At 44.1% G+C, this 25,268-nt stretch overlaps 1 protein-coding gene across 8 annotated transcripts in view; it reads left to right on the plus strand.

Moving 5' to 3' along the window:
* Positions 1 to 11,896: 11,896 nt before the first annotated feature.
* Positions 11,897 to 25,268, plus strand: part of MAP4K3 (mitogen-activated protein kinase kinase kinase kinase 3) — a 294,708-nt gene continuing 281,336 nt past the window's right edge. For 2 of the 8 annotated variants that reach the window (XM_033936081.1, XM_033936082.1), the window contains exon 1: positions 11,897 to 12,256. In XM_033936081.1, the coding sequence (XP_033791972.1) occupies positions 12,158 to 12,256 (99 nt within the window). In that variant the 5' untranslated portion in view covers positions 11,897 to 12,157. Of the gene's footprint in view, positions 12,257 to 12,693; positions 12,979 to 25,268 lie in introns of those variants that run through there. The other 6 variants (XM_033936076.1, XM_033936077.1, XM_033936078.1 and 3 more) reach the window with 4 other exon arrangements.

Raw genomic sequence — 25,268 nt, forward strand, 5'->3', positions numbered from 1 at the left:
AGAAAGAGGAACAGGAACCTGAAGAAGGCCCTGAAGGAAAGAGGCCAGAGCCCCCCAAAAACCCTGAATACTCTCACAACTCCAAAAGCCATGAAAGTAAGAATTCACTTCAGTGAGACAGGAAAGGCAATACCAGGTATCCACACAGCCCATATAGAAGGCCCGGCTCTGGGAGGTATAGGCCCGCAACAGGGTTCTGTAATGGCACTCACGCAGCTCCGCATTATAGACTAAGGCTGGAACCCGGCAGAGAGCGCGGAGCAACCAGTCCGCCCCAAGCTCCCTCCCCAAATCCCTCGGCCAAGCCGCCAAGACAGAGGAAAAATCATGAGGCCCCAGGGCTGCAAGCCGTCATTGAAAAAAAGAAACCGAGATCTGAGGTTCCGGATCCTCCCCCCCTCCAAAAAAGCTCGAAACTGCATCCCAAAGGACAAAGAGAGGGAATCTCTAGGAAGCGAGCGCACATAGTGTTGCAACTGACAATGTGCGTAAGCAAGACCAAGAGAGGGAAGACCACCGCGCTGCAAGTCAACGCAGGACTTCAGCTCCCCGTCATCCCGCAAAACCTGAAAAAGGAACTCACAGTCCTTAGCCCGCCATCTGCCAAAAACCGAAGAGGCCAACCCCGGAGGGAAGGAAAGATTACCGATCAGAGGCAACAACACACTAACCCGGGAATCCTGATGCCACAGGGGAAGTATCCGCCGCCACACCTCCCAAAGAGGACAAAACATGCCAGCCAGTTTTTAATCCACAGGAGTATTTTACCCTCAATTCCATGGCTCGCAATTTTTCAAAGTAGTCGTTCATGCGGAACCTTGTCGAATGCCTTCTGAAAATCCAGATATACAATGTCGACCGGGTCACCCTTGTCTATCTGCCTGTTTACTCCCTCGAAGAAGTGCAGCAAGTTCGTCAAGCAAGATCTTTCTTTGCTGAAGCCGTGATGGCTGGTCCTTATCAGATTGTGTCTGTCAAGGTGATCACTGAAGCTTGAAGAATGGTTTGAATTTGGCAGCTAAAATTTAATGCTAAATGAAATGAAAGTTTATGCATTTGGGCTGTAAAAACCTGAGGGAACAGTACAGTTTAGGGGGTGAAGAACTTATGTGCACGACAGAAGAGTGGGACTTGGGTGTGATTGTATGTGATGATCTTAAGGTGGCCAAACAGGTTGAAAAGGTGACAGCGAAAGTTAGAAGGATGATAGGGTGCATAGGAAGAGGTATGGCCAGTAGGAAAAAGGAGGTATTGATGCCCCTGTATAGGACTTTGGTGAGATCTCATTTAGAATATTATGTATAATTCTGGAGGCCACACCTTCAAAAAGATATAAGAAGAATGGAGTCGGTCCAGAGGAAGGCTACAAAAATGGTGTATGGTCTTCATCATAAGACATATAGTAACAGAGTAAATGACAACAGATAAAGACCTAAATGGTCCATCCAGTCTGCCCATAAGTTATACTCACGGGGACAAAATTAAAGATGTCAATCTGTATACTTTAGAGGAAAGGCGGGAGAGGGGAGATATGATAGAGATGTTTAAATACCTAAGTGGCATAAATGCGCATGAGTCAAGTCTCTTTCATTTGAAAGGAAACTCTGGAATAAGAGGGTATAGGACGAAGTTAAGAGGTGCTAGGCTCAGGAATAATCTAAGGAAATATCTTTTTTTTTACAGAAAGGGTGGTAGATGTGTGGAACAGTCTCCCAAATGAAGTAGTGGAAACAGAGACTGTGTCTGAATTCAAGAAGGCATGGGATAAACACGTGGAATCTTTAATGCAGATCCTCTACATCCTCTGTCTTTATAACCAAGCTTACTGAGGGTTAGGCACTAGGCCAGCAAGGGTCACCTGTGGAATCTGATCTCTTAAGAAAGTCCTCAGAGTTCAGTGATAAGACGTAGGCGTAGAAGAGTTGTGCAAAATCTGCTTTGGAGAAATATGCTTGGATTTTTCAAAGTTGTTGAAGGTAGTAGAATGAGGTTGAGACAACCTGTGAGATGTGGTCCAAGAGTGAGAGGTTGGCATCAAGTATGACTCCGAGGAGCTTGGTTAAAAGTTGGTGGTGGCAGGGGGATCCAAGATGGCTGCATGTTAGCTTGGTGTCTCCTACCTGCTCCATGGAACCGCTAATTCTACTGGAGTTTTTTCTAGATTGCGTGCTGTTTGGCCGCGAACTGTTCTTACAATGCCTCATACTAAAAGAAAAGGGTGTTCTAAAATTGAATCCCTCCCAACCCAGAAGCTCGACGCTGGTTCAGTAACAAACTTTGGAGCGGTACTTGAACCAATTAACCACCAACTTACCGAGAGAAGGGGGCCCTGCTGTAAATGCAGACGATGGAGCATCCAGTTTCTTGGGACATGAAATATCACTGTCCCCGCTGGATTCCAGTCCACCATGGTCAACACGGGTTGCCCCGGTGGTGATCCTAGGGGCGGAAATCACTGCCTTGGGCTCAAGCCAGGAGGGAGGAGCACTCGTGAAAATGAATGCCGAGAAATCCACTGGCTTCCAATTTCTTATCGTATCACTTACAAAATTATTCTACTTACTTTCAAAATCAAACTCTTACATCAACCTACATTCCTCGATAAACTTCTTATACCTCAAAGTTCCACTCGTACATTAAGATCATCCGACCAAAAACTTCTCTATATTCCATCCCTTAAAGATTTTTATTATACTCGCAAAACAAACTTCGCTATAACAGCCCCTACCTTATGGAACTCACTTCCACAACACCTCCGCGACGAACAACAACTAGTCAAATTCAAGATCAATCTAAAGACTTTCTTATTCCGAGACGCTTTTAATCAAACCTAAAAGCATCTTCTCTCTCTTCCTTCGTCCAGCAAGCTTCCATTATTCCATTATTTTAATGTTCCCCTCCCTTTTGTTCAATCCTCCCCCCCACTCTCTCCTTTTCTTCTATTCAATGTAACTTTTTCCCTTTCCACATTTACTGCCCTCACACTCCAGTTCGTTAAGTCTTTGTCATTTATGTTTAATTTAAGACATCTTTTTGCACATACTGCTACATTTAATTCTTTTTTATAATTTTATTGTAAACCGGCCAGACAATTGTTTGATGGTCGGGATATTAAAAACCAATAAACTTGGAAAATTGGAGAGTAATAGCAGGTATTTCACAAAGGCTTGATAGAACGCTGACAAAATCCACACAAGAGGTACTTAACCTCAGTGGCGTACCTAGCATATGTGACACCCGGGGCCCATCATTTTTTCACACATACCCCCATCTGTATGAAAAACATGATTTTTAGTAACAAGCCACATGTCACACATGAGTACCTAGGAAAAGGCAGCATCTTACATACTGCAGTGAGCAATACATCAATACACCCATTGTAATACTAAACAAGCCAGACTAGTACAGATCAATCCTGCAGTCAAGCCTAACAAAAAACCATGTCTTTCGAACACACAGAACACAGAAAACACCTTTGCCTAGTATGGAATATGTAATCACAAACTAACCCCTCCCTCTTTTACAAAACTGTAATGTGGATTTTAGCCACGGTGGTAACAGCTCTGACGCTCATAGAATTCTGAGCATCAGAGCTGCTACCACCACGGCTGGCGCTAAAAAATGCTCCACAGTTTTGTAAAAGGGGGGATAAAATTGAAATACATAGACAAAGGTTAAATTGAACCAGTAAGAAGCTGGACTCTGCATACAGTGCACCACAGAAACAGAGACACATGTCTCCTAAAGCAATAAATAAATAGAAATTTTTTTTTCTACCTTTGTCTTCTGTGGTTTCTGCTTTCCTCATCTTCTTGTAACTCTCTTCCTTCCATCCACTGTCTGCCGTCTCTCTTCCCCTATATGGCATCTTCTCTCCTTCTATGCCCCTTCCAGAAACTATATGCCTCCCCCTTCCATCTCTCCTTTCACCCCCATTGGTCTGGCATCTATCTCCTCTCCTTTCCTCTCCAACACCTTTCCTCTGCAATCCCTTTCCCTTTTTCTCTCATTTTCCTTTTCAATTTATTTTCTGCATCTGTCTAGATTACGTTCTTACTATCCTCTCATCAATGTCCTTTTTTACTGTCTACCTAAAGCTTGCCACCTCTTTCCCTCACCTCTGCAGTGTTTCCTTAACTCAATCATTTTCTCCTCATCAGGTGCCCTCCTTTTATTTATCCCCTCCTTCCATCATGTACCCTTTTTCTCCAACCCTTCCATCTAGTACCTTCTCTCTCTGTCCACTTCCATCCAGCGTCTGCTCCTCTCTTTCTCTCCTCCCATTTCCTTCCTGCATTTGCTCCCTTATCTCTCCCATCTGCACTTCAATCCAGCATAGGCTCCCCACTACCATCCAATGTCTGCCCTTTCTCTCGCCATCCACCCCTCTTCAATCAGCATCTGCTCCCTTTCTTTCCCTCCAATATCCTTCCCCCTTATGTCTCTCCCCTTTCTCTGTACATCAATTCTATCAGCACCACCCTTTCATACCACCCTGCCCCCTTTCTTTCCCTCCACCACTCTTCCATTCCAGCAATCCTGCTCCTTTCTCTCCCTTCATGCAGCAAGGTCCCACGATGACTGTAGCTGCCGTCTGCCAGTCCACCCCACTCCGACGTACTTGCTCTGGAGAGGACTCAGCAGCCGCATGCTGGAAGGTCCCATGATGACTCATCTGCTGGATCTGCTCCGGCAGACGCAGGGAGTTGTGGCAAAGTCTCGCAATGACTGCGTCTGCCGGGTCCATCCCCTCTGATGTAACTTACTTCTTCTGGAGCAGAGCCGGCAGACGAGTCATCGCGGGATCTTCCTGCACCTCAGCGCGGCTACCGACTCTGCTGCAGAGAAAGTAAGTCAGAGGTAATGTGACCATTTATTTTTTTCATCAAAAGGGGACATCTATTAATTGACTGTGTATCTTTTCTTTCATTTCTTTCTTTCTGCACTCAGGCCCAACAATTGTCCTTTTATATTCCCTCCCGCCTTCCTTCCCATGTCCTTAGTGCCCCCAGTGCCTCCTTCCCTTGTCCATGGTGCCCCCCAGTGCCTCCTTCCCATGTCCATGGTGCCCCAGTGCCTCCTTCCCGTGTCCTTGGTGCCCCTAGTGCCTCCTTCCCGTGTCCATGGTGCCCCCAGTGCCTCCTTCCCGTGTCCATTATGCTCCCAGTGCCTCCTTCCCATGTCCTTGGGGCCCCCAGTGCCTCCTTCCTGTGTCCATAGTGCCCCAATGCCTCCTTCCCGTGACCATGGTGCCCCCAGTGACTCCTTCCCGTGTCCATAGTGCCCCCTTCCCGTGTCCATGTTGCCCCCAGTGCCTCCTTCCTGTGTCTTTGGTGCCCCCAGTGCCTCCTTCCCATGTCCATAGTGCCCCAAGTGCCTCCTTCCCGTGTCCATGGTGCCCCCCGTGCCTCTGTCCCGTGTCCATGGTGCCCCCAGTGCCTCCTTCCTGTGTCCATAGTGCCCCCAGTGTCTCCTTTCCGTGTCCTTAGTGCCCTCAGTGCCTCCTTCCTGTGTCCATGGTGCCCCCAGTGCCTCTTTCCCGTATCCATGGTGCCCCCAGTGCCTCCTTCCAGTGTCCTTAGTGCCCCCAGTGCCTCCTTCTTGTGTCCATGGTGCCCCCAGTGCCTCCGTCCCATGTCCATGGTGCCCCCAGTGCCTCCTTCCCGTGTCCATGGTGCCCCCAGTGCCTCCTTCCCGTGTCCTTAGTGCCCCCAGAGCCTCCTTCTTGTGTCCATGGTGCCCCCAGTGCCTCCATCCCATGTCCATGGTGCCCCCAGTGCCTTCTTATGTCCCCTCCACTGCCTTTCAGATTTTGCCCACCCCCAAAGCCAGCCAGCCTGCCTGTCTGCCTACCTATCTCCCTCCCTCCCTGCTGCATTAAAGCCAGCCAGCTTGCCTGCCTACATCCTGCCCTCCCTGCCACGGAAAAAAAAAAGCAGCTCTCCCCTTCCTTTCCCCCGGTCCATGCCTGCAATCTTAACTCCCCCTGCCGACATGAAGTCTTTCCGACGTCAATTCTGACATAGTAGAGGATGTTCCGGGCCAGCCAATCACTGCCTGACAGGCCTGGAACGTCCTCTCCGATGTCAGAATTGACGTCGGAAAGACTTCTTGTCGGCGGGGGGAGGTAAGATTGCAGTGGCACGGGCCGGGGGAAAGGAAGGGCAGGAGGACCTGGACCTGGCCGGCCGTGCACCCCCCGAAGCCGTGCACCTGGGACGGACCTCCCCCCCCTTGATAAGCCATTGCTTAACCTTTCAGAGAAAGTTGATCATTTGTCTAAGAACATTGAAAAGATTAAACAAGACTCCACAGAGCAAATACTACAGGTTAACTCTGATATAAATGGTTTAAAAGAAATTACATCTACTTTGATTAAAGATAAGATCTATGTGCATCGGAAAATGGAACAGTTTGAGAATTTTAATAGGCGGCTCAATATTCGTGTAGTGAACTTTCTTAAATCTCCAGCCTTAAATTCTGTTGATTATTTTAAAAAAATATCTAACTGAGATATTAAACAAGCTAATCCTCCAATCAGTAAGATATATTATATTTCTAATGTTGCTACTAAGGCTGCGGAGGAAGGAAATACAGACCAAGAAGAACAAATGGAAAAAGAGTTGTCTGCCATGTTGGAGGAATCTCTTTCTGAAGTAAAAGAAAGAGCGACACTACTTGTTTCAAAAATGGACATCCATTTTTTGATCTGGATTTTGTAGAATTTTGATGATCCTGTAATCCCTGATGCAGCTTTATAGCAAAACACTGGCCACCATCAGTGAGACCATGTTCTAAATTTGAACTTTCAACCATACTATGCGCACATGTGCATAAGATGAGGAGAACCCAATATGGTCCATATTTTAACCAACATGTCTTCCTCAGGGGTCCAATATTAGCAATTACTATATAGCAAAAGAACAGATGTGGATGTTGTGACATAAGCCCGGATCCATAAATAGTTCTCAAAAGTCTGTGCTCCAATAAAATGGACAGCTTCAGCTTTCTCTGCTTTAAAGTGACCCAACTCATCTAAAATAGCCTAAAACAGGAGTGCCCACACTTTTTTGGCTTGCGAGCTACTTTTAAAATGACCAAGTCAAAATGATCTACCAACAATAAAATTTAAAAAACACAAAGCACACTGTACGCAGAGAAAATGTTAATTATCATTTATATTCGGGAGGGGGGGGGAGGTCAAAGCAGATGACTTTAAAATATGCAATAAATAGTAGCACTTTCACATGGATTAATGCATGATGTCAGATTGTGTAATACCAGAACACAGGCTCCACAACAAGTTAAATAAAAGGAAATAGTCTCAAAAAAGGGCCCTTCCACCTCCATAAAAGTGGTTTATTAAAGGTGGTTGAGCGGACACCTCATCGACAAAAAAACCTTCATCAAAGTTGAAAAAGCTTTGTGCAGGAGACGCGTTTACTATCCCACTTCAAAGTCTGATCGGTCGTGCTACAGCCAGAGGCAGCAGATTTGAGAAATGCTGGCTACCGGCGGTGTACCGATCAGCTGAAGATAAGTTGAATAGCTTTTCATCTATCTTTTTGAGTTTTGCACAGCACAGCACAGAGCTTTTTCAACTTTGATGAAGGTTTTTTGCATGTTATCTATCGACTAGACCCTTGAGAAAGGCGTTGTTAGCCGAAACACGGCCCGTGTCGGGTCCGTTAGTTTTTGATGCGGTTGATTTGGATATTTTTTGGTCCACAGCTTGTTTTGTTGCTGGATTGCTCCTTTTCTGTGGAACTTTGGGTCTTCCTGTTTTTGTTTCTCACAGTTCCCCTTTTTGAACCAGTTCAAACACGGGCAACTCCACTGTTTTTATGTGCTATATTCACTGAACTGTAAAATTTAAAGATGGATTCATAGTTTGCATAATTACAATACATTACATTAGTGACTTTTATTCCGCCATTACCTTGCGGTTTAAGGCGGATTACATAAGAGGTTAGCTGGACATTTCCAGAAGAGTTACTGAGTTGAGCGGGTTACTTTGGGGAATTGAAATGTGAGGTTTGCAATAGCAAAATCCTGTTCTCAATTTTGCCATTTCATTTGGTTTACTGAGGAATTGTCACTTACATCTCCTTTCCACTTTTACTTTATACTTTTAACTGCAAGCATCAAATGTAACTAGGTAAAAGTAGTAAAAATTGGTGAAATTATTACTTCAGTAAAAGTAACAAATGTTATCCTGTACTTCTTTACAAGTAAAAGTATCAAAACCTTTACTTAAGTACAGTAATTGGTTATACAGTTACTTAAGTACAGTAATTAGCTCCCCTGGTCATTTGCGGTCGGCGATTCGCAGTCCCAGTCATTCGCGGTATTTTCTGACTGCGAATAACCTTGCACGAGAGAGCAGCTGGAGCGCCAGCGAGTGAAGGAAATCACTCGCAGTATGCTTTGACCACATCTTCCTACACTAATGTCGGGCCTCACCAATCAGTGAAGTTCCCACTTGAGCTCCAGGAACAAGTCGGTATTGGGCAGCTTGGCTCTCGTGGTTTGAGGAATTTGCATCATGACAAAAGCGAATCGTGGGAGTACCAACTCTTGATGGGTCCTCAGAGGCCTTCTCAGAGCCTGAAGTCTATTGGAGTGGCGCCTCTCTTTCTCCTGATTCTTTTTCCAGCGGTTCATGAGGCCCTGGCCCCCCTCCTCTATGGAGGTGAATGTCTTTTGGGAAATCACCATCTCTCCTGTTCAGTTGTTGGTCATCTTGTCAATCTTCCTGTGGTTGAAAATAGTGGTGTTGCCCACTTTTCTCTCCTTATGCTCCTCATTGTGGTAATTGGGGGGAAGCTGGTTGAAGTCCACCGAATAATCAAAGGATTGTTCATTGACTGTTACTTCTTGGTCATACTCCAGGTACTGTCCGAAGTCCCAAAACAGGCTTTCCATGGCTTGAATGGGCCGCAGCAGGAGAGCCGGGCTGCAGCAGAACCGGGACCCGAGCAGCACCAGCCCCAAACAGTGCAGCAACAGCATCCCAGGGGATGGAGAGGTCCCAGAGCCGAAACCTCCCTGAGCGGTTCAGCAATTCCTGCGCAGTGAAATAGGGCTTTCTTGATTTTCCTGTGTGTGTGTCAGTGTTCTACATAAGTGTTTTCATACCAGGGTACTGTGGTATACTGGTGTGCCTTGAGATCCATGGATATTTACTAATTTGTTTGTGGGACCACCATAAGATAAATTTCCAGTGGTATAGGCTCATGTAGCTAAACACAAAGCAAGTAATAAGTAAGAAAGAAGTATATCGGTATTTCAAAAACACTGCCCTGAATGGTCAATGGACAAATCTGACATTTTCCACATTGTGAGTGAGATCCCCTCCAATCTTCCGTTGCTCGTTTTTGATCTGGTTTGTGTCTAAGATGTTCCCTCAGGTTCCTACCTCTAGTGTAGGTTAACCGCAATTGGGAATGTTCAAAACAGGGGCTACGTTGTACTATCCTCCAATGATCTCGGATAACTGTGGCTATATGCTCAGATTCAGCGTTGTGTCTGAGTATGAATGTTAAATCCTCATTTTCTATATTACACTCCCCCCCATCCTCTTGATAAAGGGAACCTTCTAAGGCTGATGGCTCCGAGGGTTGCAGGAGCCATTCTGGGTGGTTATACTTTGCCCTACGATAGGACTTTTTTATCACCTTACTAGGATATCCTCTATTTTTTAAATTCTTTGTCAGCCTATTCGCTGCAGTCTTAAAGTCTACTGTATGAGTACACACTCGCCTAAAACGTAAGAATTGTGCTAATGGCAGGCTATTTTTGAGAGCCGTGGGGTGACAGCTATCATATTGAAGTAGACTAGTAACATCAGTGGGCTTAGTATACAATCTAGATTCAAGATGGTTACCTACTATCATTACCCATGTGTCTAAAAAATTTATCCCCACACTTGATTGATTACAGTATATGTAAATTGAATGTTACTATCCCTACCATTAAGCCATTCTACAAAGGCTAAGAGATCACTTTGAGAACCCTGCCAGATCATAAAGACATCGTCAATATATCTCTTCCAACCTACTACACATGAATTCCATTGATTAAATGTCAAAAAAGTCTCCTCATAATTTTTCATGTATAGGTTGGCTACAGACGGTGCGCATGTTGCCCCCATAGCTACACCTTTGGTCTGAAGATATAATTTCTGCCCATCAGTGAAAAAATTATTAGTTAAGGCTAGATTTAATAGCTCCAAAATGAACCCAGTGGGACTCTGATGTGGACGGATTCGGGTCTCCAATGCATCTCGTGCTACTATTAGACATGTGTCTTGGGGAAGAGAAGTGTATAATGACACAACGTCTAATGTTACCAATATTGTAGGCTTATCCCCTAGGTCAATAGTCTGCAGCCATAGTAAAAATTGGCTAGTATCTTTAATATAGGAACTACCTTGCATTACTAAAGGTTTCAGAAATTGATCTACATATTTTGAGAGGGGTTCAAGGATAGAATCTATAGATGATATGATTGGTCTCCCCGGTGGTTTATGTAATCTTTTATGAATTTTGGGTGCCAAATACATCCACGGTATGGTACTGTGTTCTTTATTTAAGAACTGGAATTCTCTCTTGGTCACATAGCCATCATTAAAACCCTCCTGGGTTAAAGTCAATATGCGTGCTTTTAACTGTATAGTGGGATTTGCATCTAACAATCTGTATGTAGTAGTGTCTGCCAACTGTCGAGCAAGTTCATTCTGGTAATCATTCATATTCCAGATAACAGTGGCACCACCTTTATCCGCTCTGCATATAACAATTGAGGGATCTTGTTGGGAGCTTTGTTCCCAATAGCTAGCGCCATAGTACCTGGTTTAGCGCAAAAAATAATGAGGAGTGGGTTAGTATTTAACCCCCTTTTTTAAAGAGAACGTTAATAGAGTTTGCTTTTTCTGTAGTGAAAGTTATCGCTTTCCTGATGAAGCCCCATGGTAAAGTTTGGGTGCGAAACGGAGATCTTCCGTAGAAATAAAGAAATAAAATATTGGAGTGAAGCAAGTGAGAACAGAATATTGAAGTGAATTAAACATCAAAAGAAGAAAAAGAAAAAAGAAAAACAAGAAGAAAAAAGCTGGAAAAAAGGGAAAAAAAAGCTAAGTGTTCCTACACTATATGGAATAGCAAACCATTAAATTTACAGATTTTATAATTAATTTATGAGAAAAATTTAAGCAACTTAATAGAAATAGCTCAATATGAGAAAAGGAAAAGAAAGAAAAATATTTAAAGTTGTTTAGTTAAATGCACGTAATACTGATATAGAGAATATATACGGGTTCAATGATAGCTCACGGTAGTAGCCATTGACTTTGAAAATTACCTTAAAACTCTGGCTGTGAGCACTTGAGATCCCGGTTAATCTCTAAAATTATCTTGTAAGAGTGCATTTGATATTTGCGTGAAGCGCATTGTAATAGGTGGATAGTTTTTTAAATATGAGCCAATTATAATTTGAGCCAATTACAATTCTAAACCTTATATTTCAGCTTCCGTATTTTGTAATTTCCCACGATCAGTTAATTCCTTATACTGTAGTTCCATTTCTCTCATCACTATTGGATATACTGTAGAATAATATAGAAAATATTAGGCCTTTCATCAACAGAGTTGGATTTGGGAATTGGGGCTAAAAGACTAGAATGAGCCAGCAAAGCTAAGGAGATGAATGAAAAATGCCCTATTATTTACTAAATCTAATTTTAGCATCCCCCCCCCCCCAAGGCAACTTGATACCAAAATACAGGCACGAACAAAGGCACTACTAAGCCTTCCACAAAGCAAGTTAGTAGCGTACGGCGCAAAGAACTACGCGCTTACAAACAGCACCCCCCACCTCTCCACGCGCCCAGCTCCCGCGCCTGCGCATTGCCGCTCGCGGCAGCCATGTTGGATTTTCGCGCAATCGGGCACTGATTTTTTTGGTGTCTAAACGTAGAGGTTTTTGCCTGTGTAGCAGATGAGGCCGTCCGTCGGTGCTCGGGCCCCCCCGTCTCTTTCGTGCCCGCTGCCTGCAGTCCACCCACCGAGTTAGGCGACGAGGAGCGAAGGGGGAGAAGCGGGGCTGGGGGGGCAGGGGCCCCCGCCGCTGCCGCCTCCTCCTCCTCCTCTCTCGCGCCATGAGCACTACCAGCTTCGAGTTGTCACGCCGTAACCCGCAGGAGGACTTCGAGCTCATCCAGAGGATTGGTAGCGGCACCTACGGGGATGTGTACAAGGTGAGGGAGTCGGGCTGCTGTGGAGCTTGGAAGCGGCTGGTCCGAGGGGAAGGGGGGGTGTCGTGTTATTCTTTATTGTTATCATTCCTTAATGTTTTCTTTTGTTTCCTTCTCCTATCGGAGCTGCTCCTCCCCCCCAAAAAAAAAAAAAAATGTGTAAAGGGGGCTCCCAGGGCTGGGCTTCTGGATTTGCGGGCCTGCCAAAGGGCTCTGTGCAAAACGCAAAGTCCAGACCCAGGGAGAGCCTGCGCCTTGGGAAAAAAAACTGTGCCCCCCCCCCCCTTCGACGTGTTTATTGGAGAGTGTGTGTCCTCCCCCCCCCCTTTCTGCAAAAGGTTTCTCTCGCATTCTACTGGATATTTTGGTCCTGACAGTTTCCTGCCGCTGCTGCAGCGTTTGTCACCGATTCATTCCTCCAGCTGACGTTTCGCGTTCCTGCTGCTCTCGCCAACACCTTGCTTTTAAGTTTGGAAATGGACTTGCAGGCTCGGGTAAAATCCGGCCCCGCTGTTGGCAGCATTAGGCAGTGGCGTGTTTAAAGGCCGACCTGTTCCATCTGATCTACCCGGTCGAGATTCTTTCCCTTCGGTTACGTAACACCACACCCGTAAACAAACCCACCACCGGCTCCCCGGCTGATCCCACTTCACAATTGAAAACCCGGCCCTTCGCTACTGTGCTTACTCCTGCTCTCCTCAACTCTTAAGCACGCCCAGAATTTGGTAAGACCAGTGCAGAGTAAGGTAGCTGTAACCCCCTTAGAACCAACAGACTTGGCAGGTTTAGCAAATATTGCTGCTAGAAGGCGATAAAGGCAGGTCTGACGTTGAACTGGGAGCTTATTTATCCACGGTCATTGTGGACGTGAAAAGGCCCCTGTTAAATTATGCACAAAATAGACAGGTTTCTTGAATGGGTGCTCCAAGAGAAAGTGTAGCTCCCACTAAGTAATTCTAACTGGAAAGGACCCTGATTTATCCCATGGGTATGGTAAAGAATTGGTTACTTTCTCTTGTTTATCCAATAATACACTCAGAAGGGAAGAATTTGTGCAATTTCTTAACAATGTAGTAAAGTAAGGGGCCCTTTTACTAAAATGCATTAAAAGAAGGGGCTTAGTGTGTGTTAACTTCAGGAATTTCCCTGTATAAGCCCATTTTAATGCAGCAGTGAAATAGGGCTTTTTTATTTTGCAGATCCTATATTAATTTGTCCATTAGTAAACAAGACCTGCAAAAAATAAACATGAGAGCAATAACCCTGTGTTAGTGCATCATGTGTGTGTATATATATATATACACTAGTCTTATAGCCCGTTACATTAACGGGTGCTAGAATATATATGTGTGTCTGTCTTTGTTTCTTTCTCTCTCTCTATCCTTAGCTGCTTTCTGTATTTCTGTCTTTCTTTTTCCTCGGCTGTCCACCACCACCCCTTGCCTGTTCCCCCTGTCCATTCTCCCTTCCTTTTATCTTCCCTGTGTCCACCACCACCCCTTCACTTCTCCCTTTCTCCCGCAGCAACCCTTCTCCCTTTGTTATACCTCCCCCCTGTCGAGCAGCACCTCTTTCCTGCTCCCCCTGTCCAGCAGTAGGCCTCCCTTCCTTTTTCTTCCCCCCCTGTCCATCAGCACCTCTTCCCCTGTCCAGCAACACCTATTTTCTGCTCCCCCTGTCCAGCAGTAGGCCTCCCCCCCATGTCCACTTTCCTGCTCCCCCTGTCCAGCAGTAGGCCTCCCCCCATGTCCAGCAGTAGGCCTCCCTTCCTTTTTCTTCCCCCACCATGTCCATCAGCACCTCTTCCCCTGTCCCAGTGGAGAACCTGAGCATCTGTCTAAGTATTCTCCAGAATTTGTTAGGTATTTGCACAGAGTCTGAGTCTGTTTGTATTAACAAGAATCATGTTTGTTTGTTTTTAATTCCTGAGCAATTTCTCATCTACATAAACTTCTGCCTAGATGAAAGAACAATCAATCATTGTGCCTGGGTATCAGTTTCTCTCACCTCCAGGAACCGTTAACTCCGTTCATCCGCCGATAGCTGCCTCAAGGCGCCACGGCATGCAGGCACCGACAGCCTCCGCGGCCTGTAGGCGCCAAAAGAGGGAAAAATTTTTTTGCCGGGTGTCGAAGCAGCTGGTGCAGGCGGAGGGATTCCCATCTGCCGGTGCTCAGCGCAGAGCGGCATGTGGGACTCGGAGGAGTTCGTTCACCCTTCCCAACCATCCGTTTCTCCTCCCCCTGTGGAAAACACCTTCAGAGGGTCGGATTTGAAGCCTCTGTTCGGGCTTACCGTCGGCAGCTCCTTTCCCATGCCTGACGGCGGCTGCACAGACCGAACAGTCAGGGCCCCGACCATCCCCTCCCCAGCTGGAAATCAACTTCAGAGGTGAAGGGGTGAATTTGAACCTTCTATTCGCCACTCCCCCTCCCTCCCCAGCCTCGCTCGCTCCTCCATCCGTGCTGCCGCCACTGAGATGGCGATCCAGGGCGGCCGGATAATGACGTACGCCACATGCGGCCACTGAAATAGGAAGGCCTCCGCAGCCTCCCTCCCGATCTGTGCTGTAGCTTTTCCGATTGGGGAGAGCTCTTCTTTGCTGGCTCCGGAACGAAGACAGTCGCAACTGTGGGTCCGTTACTGCAGTGGCGCGAGGTGGAGAGCAGGGAGGCTTGTCTGGCGTGCATGCGCACTCTTGCCGGCACAGCGCGACAGAACAGGGATCAGGGAAGCACGCGGTAAGAGTGCACATGCGCGCTTAGCGTTTTATTATTTTATATATATATAGCTCATTCAGATGCGTGCACAACTTATTGCTTAACAAACCTATTTTGGTGCTGCTGTTTGCCAGTTTAAATCTATTAATTGACCCTAATTGGCATTAATTAGAGGTTATGTGCCCAGCTTGATAAGCACATACAGTATTATACAGTGGTATGTGTCATTTCCAGTGCGTGAATCTGGAAATGGGGCATGGCCAGGGAATAAGCATGGGTGGTTTGTGGGTATTTCTAAAATTTATGCACACTATTATAAAATATACTGGATCTGCGCACAATTTAGGCCTGGTTTTCCTTGGACTAAATGGGTGCGCCTAAAAGTTATGACTCACACCGATGCTAAGCATGATTCTATATATTGCACAATCCTCCATTCTCAGCATCCTAGACTACTGCAACATCATTTATCTGGCCTCCACGAAGAAAACCATCAGGAGACTGAAACTTATCCAGAACACCGCCGTTCGCCTTATATTTGGCTTAAACAAATGGGAACACATCACCCCTTTTTACCACAAACTACATTGGCTACCCCTTGAATCTAGAATCCTATTCAAGTTCGCGTGCTTCTGCTACAAAACTGTCTTTGGGCTATCTCCGAGCTACCTCACCCTTCATTTCAACCTGAACTGCAACAAAAAGAACTCCCGCAGAATCAATCTCTTCGCCTTCCCCTCCCTAAAACTATGTCACCTCAAAAGGTTCTTCGACAAAACCTTCGCCTTCCAGGCAGCCAAACAGAACCCTTGGCTAGCCCAAATTCTGCTCAAGGCCCACACCTACCTTGATTTCCGAAAAATACTCAAAACTCATTTATTCCACGCTCAATATCCCTAATCCCCTCTCTTCCATTTCTTTCTCCCCTCCCTCAAACGACCCAACTCTCCCGGTCCCCTCCCCCTCTTTTTGATCTCCCCCATCTCACTAACTCCAATGACCTACTCATTCCCCCCCCTCGCATGCTCACCTTCATCACCTCAGTGCTTGTAATTATGATCAATTGTAACTATGATCAATTGTAATTTCTTGTTAATTTTGTTCCAATATCTTCATTACTTGTAAATATAGTTTATTGTAATTTCTTATTAAGTTTTGTTTAATTGATGTGAACCGCCTAGAACTCCCTGGGTATGGCGGTATACAAAAATAAAGTTATTATTATTATTTATAGAATTGCGCTAAGCACCAGTCTGGTTGGTGCCAGTTTTTTTGGGAGCTATATATAGTAGGAGGCCCTTAATGTGCACTAACCTTAACGCACTACTTCCACACTCATTCTACTATTACTATTATTAATTATTTCTATAGCGCTACCAGACGCACACAGCGCTGCACAGAGTCAGAAAGAATAAGAAAACAGTCCCTGCTCGAAAGAGCTTACAATCTAAACAGGCAAGACAGACAAACAGGATGTCATGGATACAGTTAAGGGGAACGGTTAATTCTCTGCTCATGCTGCTTTTTTTTTTTTTTTTTTAAATGGGGGTGTAACGTAAGTGCATACAAACAGGCAAATACCGCTAAAACCTTAAACGTGTTTGTGGTAAGCAATTCTTGCTTGCTAAACTAATGTTAGAGCTTAGTACACTTTAGTAAAAGGGCCCCTAAGTAATTTGCAGCAAGTACATTTCAGTTAGTTTGGAATTGGGCTCAATCATTCTCAAAGAAAGAAAAAACATGGCACGGTCAGTGGGCATACCTTTAAGTATGATGTCTAGTTCATTTCCTTATTATAGAAAATGGTTATCATTTGACCTTTTAGATGATGCTGAAAAAGCAAACAATTGGTATTTTCTGCTATCTGAATTATATTTTGCTGTGTTTTAGTGTAGTATGAATAGGTAATAATGCAAATGTTTTAATGCTTGGCAGGGCCTTTTGCACACAGTTGCTACGTACAAAATCCTAGCCAATGGTAGACATGATGGGGCCCAGGGCAGATGCTAGGGAGGGGGCCCCCAAAGCTTGCTCGCAGGTTGTCCAGAAAAACCTAAAGTTGGAAAAACTGCAAATTTAAGCTTTTCTTGTGAATTTGATTTGTGCTTGATCAGAAAATAACTAAATTTTTAAAAACCCATCCTAGGGTCCCTCAAAGCCACTGATTACATAAAGCTCTGTTTTTCTAAAAAAATTGCTATTATTTTTGCTTAATGGAGCAAATTTCTTGGTATTATAGCTTTAAGTTTCATGTTTTCACACTCAGCAATGATTCATTGATAAAAAGACATTACCAAAGTCTTTAAAGTCTTTTAATTGAAAAAAGAACATAAAACAGAAATAACACAAGAGGGTCTCCAATTAGAGAATGACATGGTGGCTGTTACCCGTGGCTAGCCACGGGTAACCTGCCAAAACGGTGGAGAAAAAAAACAATGTTCACTGCGGCTACGGGGACAAGGCCATTCACTGCCCCATGAATGGCCTTGTCCCTGCAGTTAAGGGAGGGACAGCGCGAGGTCACCTATCGCACTCCCTCCCTCCTTACTTATCACCTACGCTTCCGCCGCCCAGTCCAAATATCTCCCTACTCCCTCCCTGCCCCTTACCTTCGTGACAGTTGATTTCTAAATTTACTTCCTACGAGCAGCCGGAGCGTTGAAGTTGCGTGTGGCTGCCGTAAAGGTCATTTCTGACGCAACCGGAACTTCAACGCTGCACGTAGGAAGGGAATTTAGAAATCACTGCCATGAAGGTAAGAGGCAGGGAGGTTTGCTGGCACAGTTGTGCAGTGCAAGCAGGAAACACTCCCACCTTTTAAATTGAGGAGCACGTGAGTAGGACTTGCTGTTTATTTTTTTTAGTTGGACCAAGGCCTGTTGTCCGAGGGGGAGGGGTGCGGTGTGCATGGTGGGGGTGAAAGCACAAGGGAACTCAGACCTGGATTTTTTATGGGCAGGACTCATGTCTTTTTCCTCAGTTTGTTCTTTTGTTTCACAAAGCTTTTCTGTTGCAACAGGCCAACAGATCAGGCAGGAGAGAATTCAGGGAGTAGTTTGGCTCAGGAGACACTGGCCCGACCTCTGTTTTGGGGTGGGGGGAGGTCAGCAGGGAGCCAAAGGGCATTGGGTGATTTTGAGGAGGAGGAGGAGGAAGGAGCGCAGACCTACAACCCTGGACTCTCTCTTGCTCAAGCTGGGTCCCCTGGGGAACTATGGATTTTGATGAGATACCAGGGTCAGAGGCAGATGGACCTCTCTGGCAGCAGGAGCCATGGCTGCAAGGGGGGCTGGGGTGAAAGCGCCACGAAGGTAAGGGGCAGGGAGGGAGAAAGGGAGGAAAGGTGGGGTTAAATAAGTGGCATTACTTCAGGTGGAGAGGAACAGACGCTGAAGGGAACTGGGGAAGGTGGGGTGGGGAGGAACAGATGCTGGAGGGAACTGGGGAAGGTAGGGTGGAGAGGAACAGATGCTGAAGGGAAATGGGGAAGAGAGAGTGGGGAGAATGCGCTTAAGGGAAATGGGGAACAGAGAGTGGGGAGAAGATGTTGGAAGGGAAGAAGACAGAGATGCTAGACTATGGGGGGAGTGGAGGGAAGAAGATGGGTGCCAGACCAATTAGGGGTGTGTGTGAAAGGGGAGGCACAGTAACAGAGCAAATGGAAGATGCAGAGAGAAGACAGACAGTGGATAGAAGGAATTGAATGAGAAGATGAGGAAAGCAGAAACCAGACAACAAAGGTAGAAAAAGCAATTTTATTTTCTTTGCTTTAGGATAAAGTAGTATATTAGTTGTTGATAAAAATTTATAAACAAAGCCCTGCCAGCTGAGCATCTCTTTCTCTAGTTCAACAGCCAGAACTTTGATTTATAAGGCAGGAATAAGCTAAATATTGCAGTACTGAGGCTTGTATGGATGCGGGGACGGGGTGGGGGACAGTGGTTGCAGGGATGGGATGGGGACAGGGGGTCACGGGGATGGGGTGGTGACAGGGACGGTGGTCGTGGGGACGGGGTGGTGATGGGGACAAATTTTTCCCCCCGTGTCATTCTTTGTCTCCAATATGCATATTATATAACAAGTGGGGTCAGATTCCTTAGAAACCCCACTAATACAGTGTTACAAGTACAACCACAGAAGAATAGGAAACATTCTCCTGTCATCAAATAATGATAAAAAGGACATGTTATGCAAAATATCTAGCAGTATTTTAGTAAATGAATCATCAGTATCTGCACTTTATTGTGGAAAATGACAGAAATGTAACATACGTTGCTACTTTCTAAACGTGCACTTTGGTGTAGTCATCTACCAATGGTGTTCCAAACACTCAAGCATTCAGGCCCATATTCTACAAACAGCACCTTAAGTTCGGCGCAGGTAGGCGCCCAACAAGTGGAAAAAGCCATTTAAACATGATTAAAATAATTTTAAAAAATGTAGGCGTCTACCAGCACCTAGAAAAAATGGCGCCTTCATAGCGGCTACAGAGGTGCTTTACAACGCCCTAAAGCCACTGTAGGTGTGCTAATGCCGGAAATGGCATTAGGTGTCGTAAAGTGCCTCTATAGCTGTGATTAATGTGAAAGGTGCCAGAAATGTGGGCCTTTAAAACCCTGATCTACCTTTTTGGCGCCTACCTTTCACAAAGCTGCGATTCTAGAAACAGCGCTGTTGTGTGATTGACACATGATCAGCAGCTGTCTTTTAGGCGTAGAATCCAGCCCTCAGTCTTTTTGAGATAGTCAGGATAAAGCCTTTGATGCTGTTCAACTCCTTGCAACAAGACCTCAAGCCTCTCCACAGACCCAGTGTAGTGTGAAGTTTTGCTGCAAGGAGTTAAACAGCATCACAGATTTTATCCTTACTATCTCAAGAAGACATTGAACACATTAGCATTCATAGAAAATGAAACACATGCAGTTCTCTCCAAAAGTCTTCACACACTCTTGTACATTTTTCACATTCTGTCTAAAAAAATATAATTCAGAATGCTTTAAAGTAGGAGGAGTTGATTTTACTGATTCTCACACAGCAATATTGCCTTCCTTTAAGAAGTGTTTTGCAGGATTGGTAAGGCACTCAAGTGAGGTGATTTCATCTAGTGATGCTAGGAAAACCAAAAAAGAAAAAAGGTAGAACATAATCTCTGGATGATATAGGAAACATTTATTAAAAATCATATAAATGTTAAAAATACATTTGGTTTCTTCCTTCCTTCCTTTTTCATTGCTTTTTTTTTTTTTTTACATTTTCTCCTTTTTTTTTATGTTTGTCTCTTTTTTTTTCTTATTTTGTTTTCTCCCATTATCAGCTTCGCATATTCAGCATCCTTGCACCATTGCTTATGTCCTTATGGTCTTAGTCACGTGAACTCATATTCATAGCAAATCCATTTTTATTGTTTGGGGAGTTGGCTGGGGGGTTCTCAGAGTGATTTCCATGAGCGATTACACTTGTGTTTATTTAGATATTTCACATTGTTTTGATTCACGTTTTGATTTAAGGCACACGTGGTGCCCAATGATGGTGTGCAGGTGGGGGCATGATTGCCTCTATCTTGTTGAATAAGCGCTGGAGATCTCCTTTCGCTAATTCTTCACACTGAGGGCACCCTATCACACAAATTTATTATTCATTGTTAGACTTTGGTAATTTGTATTTATATGCACGGTGGTTTTCGCTCTTGAGTTACCACTCTTGGAACCTTGTGATTTTTGCTGCCTTGTTAGTATGGTTTCTATTAAGACTTTTCATGTGGAAAATTTGAGGCACAATGTCTGGAGAAGGCTTCGTAAACAAAGCAAGCACATGGTGCGTTGTAATAGTGGTTTATACTGTATAAAGCAGACCTTCCATGAAATGAGTCACCATACATAATTGTAGTGTTGGAAGGTTATCCACAGGTTCATGAGCTGTAGCAACATTTTGAAATCCAAGACACAATGTAGTTGGTACAGAGGCTATAGCATAGTTGGTCATGCTCATTAGAGAAACACCAGATTGGCACTCTCTTCCATTGAAAAGCATACCTTTGTCCATTGTAAAGTTTCTGAGTAGCTAGAGGGATGTCATGGATGGGCTGTGGAACATGAAATTAGAAGATTGACCACTAAGTTTCCAGTGAAGAAGAGAGGCCCTCTTGTTCCAAGTTCTCAAGAATAGAGAATCGATTCTTTCAAGGCCAGTAGGGTACTATGAGTTATCACGGTGCTTCAGATTTCTACATTTTATATTGCAAATGAATAGGTTAGATTGATTTGTGGATAAATTGGTGAGTTCCCTTTCAAACTAGGTCCACATCTTACACGTTCTTTATTAGCCACCAGTCCAATAAATTGATAAGTATTTAGCCATGAATTCTGAAACCTTCCCAATACTTCCCTTCAAGGCTTAAGTGGTTCCCTTGTTAAGTGATAATTCTTGGATCATTAAATTACAGTATGTTTAGTACATTTTTGTGAATGTTTATTTTTTAAGAGAGCTACTACAAGCCTATTGCAACAGGACTTGATCTTGTTTTTAGACTGGTCTTGAAACAAATCTGATAATCTTTCACAGAGATCTCCCAAAGAAAGCAGATGAGGACAGAAACATTCAGCAATGTGAAAATCATTCCATGGCTCCATATGTGGGGTCCTCTTTAGGAAATGCCATCAATTCTCCAGGCTTCTCATACATTTTTCACTTTTGTGTAATGACCAAAAAAGCATGCAATAAACTGTTCAGCAATTCCAAAGTAATCAGTCTAGTGGTTCCATGGTTTCTTCATTAGCATTTCATTACACTGGAAACCAGATGTTTCACACTTTGCCATAAATGCAGTCCCTTTAGGGAATACCAAAACATTTCCATTCCCCATATTCCCTCACCATATATTCCCTATATTCCCTCAGAGGCCAAACTTTTTTTGCCCAATATTCATGTTTGGCGCTACTTTCCAAAAGGCATATCTACTATCCCATAACCATATCTAAGAAACTAGAACAGATGCGGTCTATCCAATGCAATTTTCTGAATCAGCACCCCATTGGGCGGAAGGAACAGGTCAAAAACCCAAGGCACCAAGAAAAAATGCTTTTTTGGTTGGCCTGCGTTATCATTCACAGGTATGTATTGACCTGCCATGCCATGCTCCTATTTCTATTGTCTGCCATACCATGTACTGTCATGCATCTTAATGCACTGCCATGCTCTGTATGTACTGCCTTAACCATGCTTCATACTGTTAGGCACTATAATGTACTTTCAAGCTCTATTACTTACCACAATATACCTTCCTTTTTTTTTTTAACCACACACACCATCTGAGCCCATAGAAATAAAAAAATGAAAAAAATCCTCAAATAGGCAGATCTGTCTTTTTTCTCAGGTTGATGGAGGTGATCGCTATTTTTTTGTGCATCATTTCGTCAGCCAGTTTGCATGGCGTTTACCTAATTTGCATAGCTGAGTCAAAGAATGAGTGGTCATGTAGAAAACCACACAGCGAGTCATTTTATGCATCGGGTCAGCAAATGAGATCAGTCAATATACTACTCAAAACAGTTTAGCGACAATCGTTAGGCGATCGGAGACTTTAGTGCATCTAACCATTAGTCTTGTTAACCATCCCTTTTTAAAAATAATTCCTAGCATCTTGTTTGCCTTTTTGGCCACAGCCACACATTGGGCGGAAGGCTTCAGTATATTATCTACAATGACACCCAGATCTTTTTCTTGGGCAATAACCCTCAAGATGGATCCTAGCATCTGGTAACTATGATTTGGGTTATTCTTCCCAAAGTGCATCACTATGCATTTGTCCACATTAAATTTCATCTGCCATTTGGATGGCCAGTCTTCCAAGCTCAGAGAGTTCTACAGAATATTGCTCCATTTTATACTTTAATAAAAATATTTAAATATAAAATCATATATGTTTGAGGCTTGTGCAGATGAGGACAGAGTCCAAGGGGATGGGGACAAACTTTGTCCCTGTTTCATTCTCTAAATTCTCTACCACATTTCTCTCTGTCATTGGTACCAACATGTACTAAAGACAGCAAGCTCCTGTCCAGCACTGTCTAAAATCTTATTTAGGTGTGATGTGTGACGTCTGCCACCTTCGCATAAGGCAGGCAAGTAACTAAGTGATCCTCTCACGTCCTCAGGCCACCCAGCTATCTACATGCCTAATGATTGAATCTCCCACTACAATGGCCATCTTAACCCTTCCCTCCTGGGCAGAAGCCCCCGACACACATCCTCAGTGGAAGAGGAAATTGTATCTCCTGGAGTGCAGGTCCTGGGCTAGCTACAGGATCACTTCCTGCCTCTCCATAGTAACGCTCTCCCTTCAAGAGATTTTTCTCCTCCATGGCAGCACAGAGGTTGTCAGTCTGGAGGAGGAACTTCTCTACTGTGTTCTTGTAGTTTGCCTCCCTTAAACCTCTATGTCTGCCTCAGTTCCTCCAAGTCTGCTAGTCTAGCTTCCAGAGATCAGACCAGAGCTCTCTGTATCAAGTATACACATACTGGAAGATAATCAAACATGTGATACTTGGGGCCTGTTTTACAAAGCCATGCTAGCGGCTGCAGTGTGGTAACGGCCCCAAAGCCCATTGAGATTTAAAGGGCTTCGGGGCTGTTGCCGTGCGGCTTTGTAAAACAGGTCCTTGGTGCAAAAGAATAGTCAGCCCATACACAATGCTGAATATCATAGCACACAATTTAAAAATTATTCTGCCCTCCAGAGGCAGCCAATGCAGCCTTCAGAAAAGTTCACCTGATCAAATCTACAAGCACCGCAGAGCAGTCTCACTGCTGTGTTTTGTAACATTTACATATATTTTTTCAGTGTCAGATTCACAAACATGCAACAAATTATATTAAGCAATCTGCAAGAAAATTAATGTTTGAATAGTGATTTTGAAATGGTCAAATAAAAAGTGTTTCCTGATCTTTGGGAGTTTCCCAAACATTTTCTTAGCAAATAAATTAAAATAAGCTTCAAAGGATAAAAGTAGAAGAAAGAATAACTTCTAAAATTTTTAAAGAGGATTCAATAGGGAGTGTGTTATCCTTGAGGACTATCTTGACATCTGGTAGAAAGTTCTTTGAAGGGCCTAGCCGTAAGAGTTTGTTTTATCCAAATTCAGTTTCAAACAATATTGTAAAGCTCAACTCCCAATAGCATCTACACATTACCTTTGATGTACTGTTAGTGAATGTGCATATGCTAATTACAGAAATCTAAATATTTTCCCTTGATTAACCCATTACCAAGGGAAACACATGGGTTAAGATCTAAAGAAAATAAAAAGACTACTACTATTTCTATTAATATTTCTGTGCATATGAATAGATTTAAACCTTTGATGACACCTTATTTTGCTGTTACAATTATAAGCCTGCTATTTAATGCTATTTATCCGAGTAGCTCATTATGCTACTCAGGAAAACAGCACTGATTGGGACCTATCTGTAATATTCAACAGCATTATCTTGGTAATGCCACTGAAATTATCACCAACCACCCCAACACAATCCAAATAGTACTGGGGCAACCCAGAGTTAGAGCTAAGGTGAAGCCAAAAGATACCCAGTTAGTGAAAATACTCAACCTGTTTACTGGGTGACTACCTAGATCAGGGCCAAATCCGGGTTTTCTGGATTTCCCCAATGAATATGCATTGAAAGCACGTCATGCAAATAGATCTCATGCATGTTCATTAGGGAAATCCTAAAAACCTGGCGAGGGCCAAAGTTGTGCAGGCCTATCCTAGATAAAGACAGGATAGCAAAAAGGCTGACCTAACTTTATTTGGGTACTGGTCCTCAATGAAGTTACATGGAAATTATTTTAAAACGAATATGAGGATTTTTTTTCACTCAAAGAATAATTAAGCTCTGGAACTCATTACCAGAAGATGTGGTAATAGCAGTTAGCAAAACTGGGTTAAAAAAGGTTTGGACAAGTTCCTGGAGGAAAAGTCCATAGTCAGCTATTGAGACAGACATGGGGAAAGCCACTGCTTGCCCTGGAATCGGTAGCATGGAATATTGCTAATATTTGGATTTCTGTCAGGTACCTGTGACCTGGATTGGCCACTGTTGGAAACAGGAAACTGGGTTAGATGGATTATCGGTCTGACACAATATACTGTATATACTCGAATATAAGTTGATCCGAACATAAGTAGAGACCCCCATTTCCCCCCCCCCAAGGAGGAAAAATGGTTGACTCTAATATAAATTGGGCGGCTTAATATGCAAATGTCCTGCCCTGCCAAGTTCTGCACTCAGCCCCCTTC

This window comes from Geotrypetes seraphini, chromosome 3, assembly GCF_902459505.1.
Source record: "Geotrypetes seraphini chromosome 3, aGeoSer1.1, whole genome shotgun sequence".
NCBI classification, from domain to species: domain Eukaryota; kingdom Metazoa; phylum Chordata; class Amphibia; order Gymnophiona; family Dermophiidae; genus Geotrypetes; species Geotrypetes seraphini.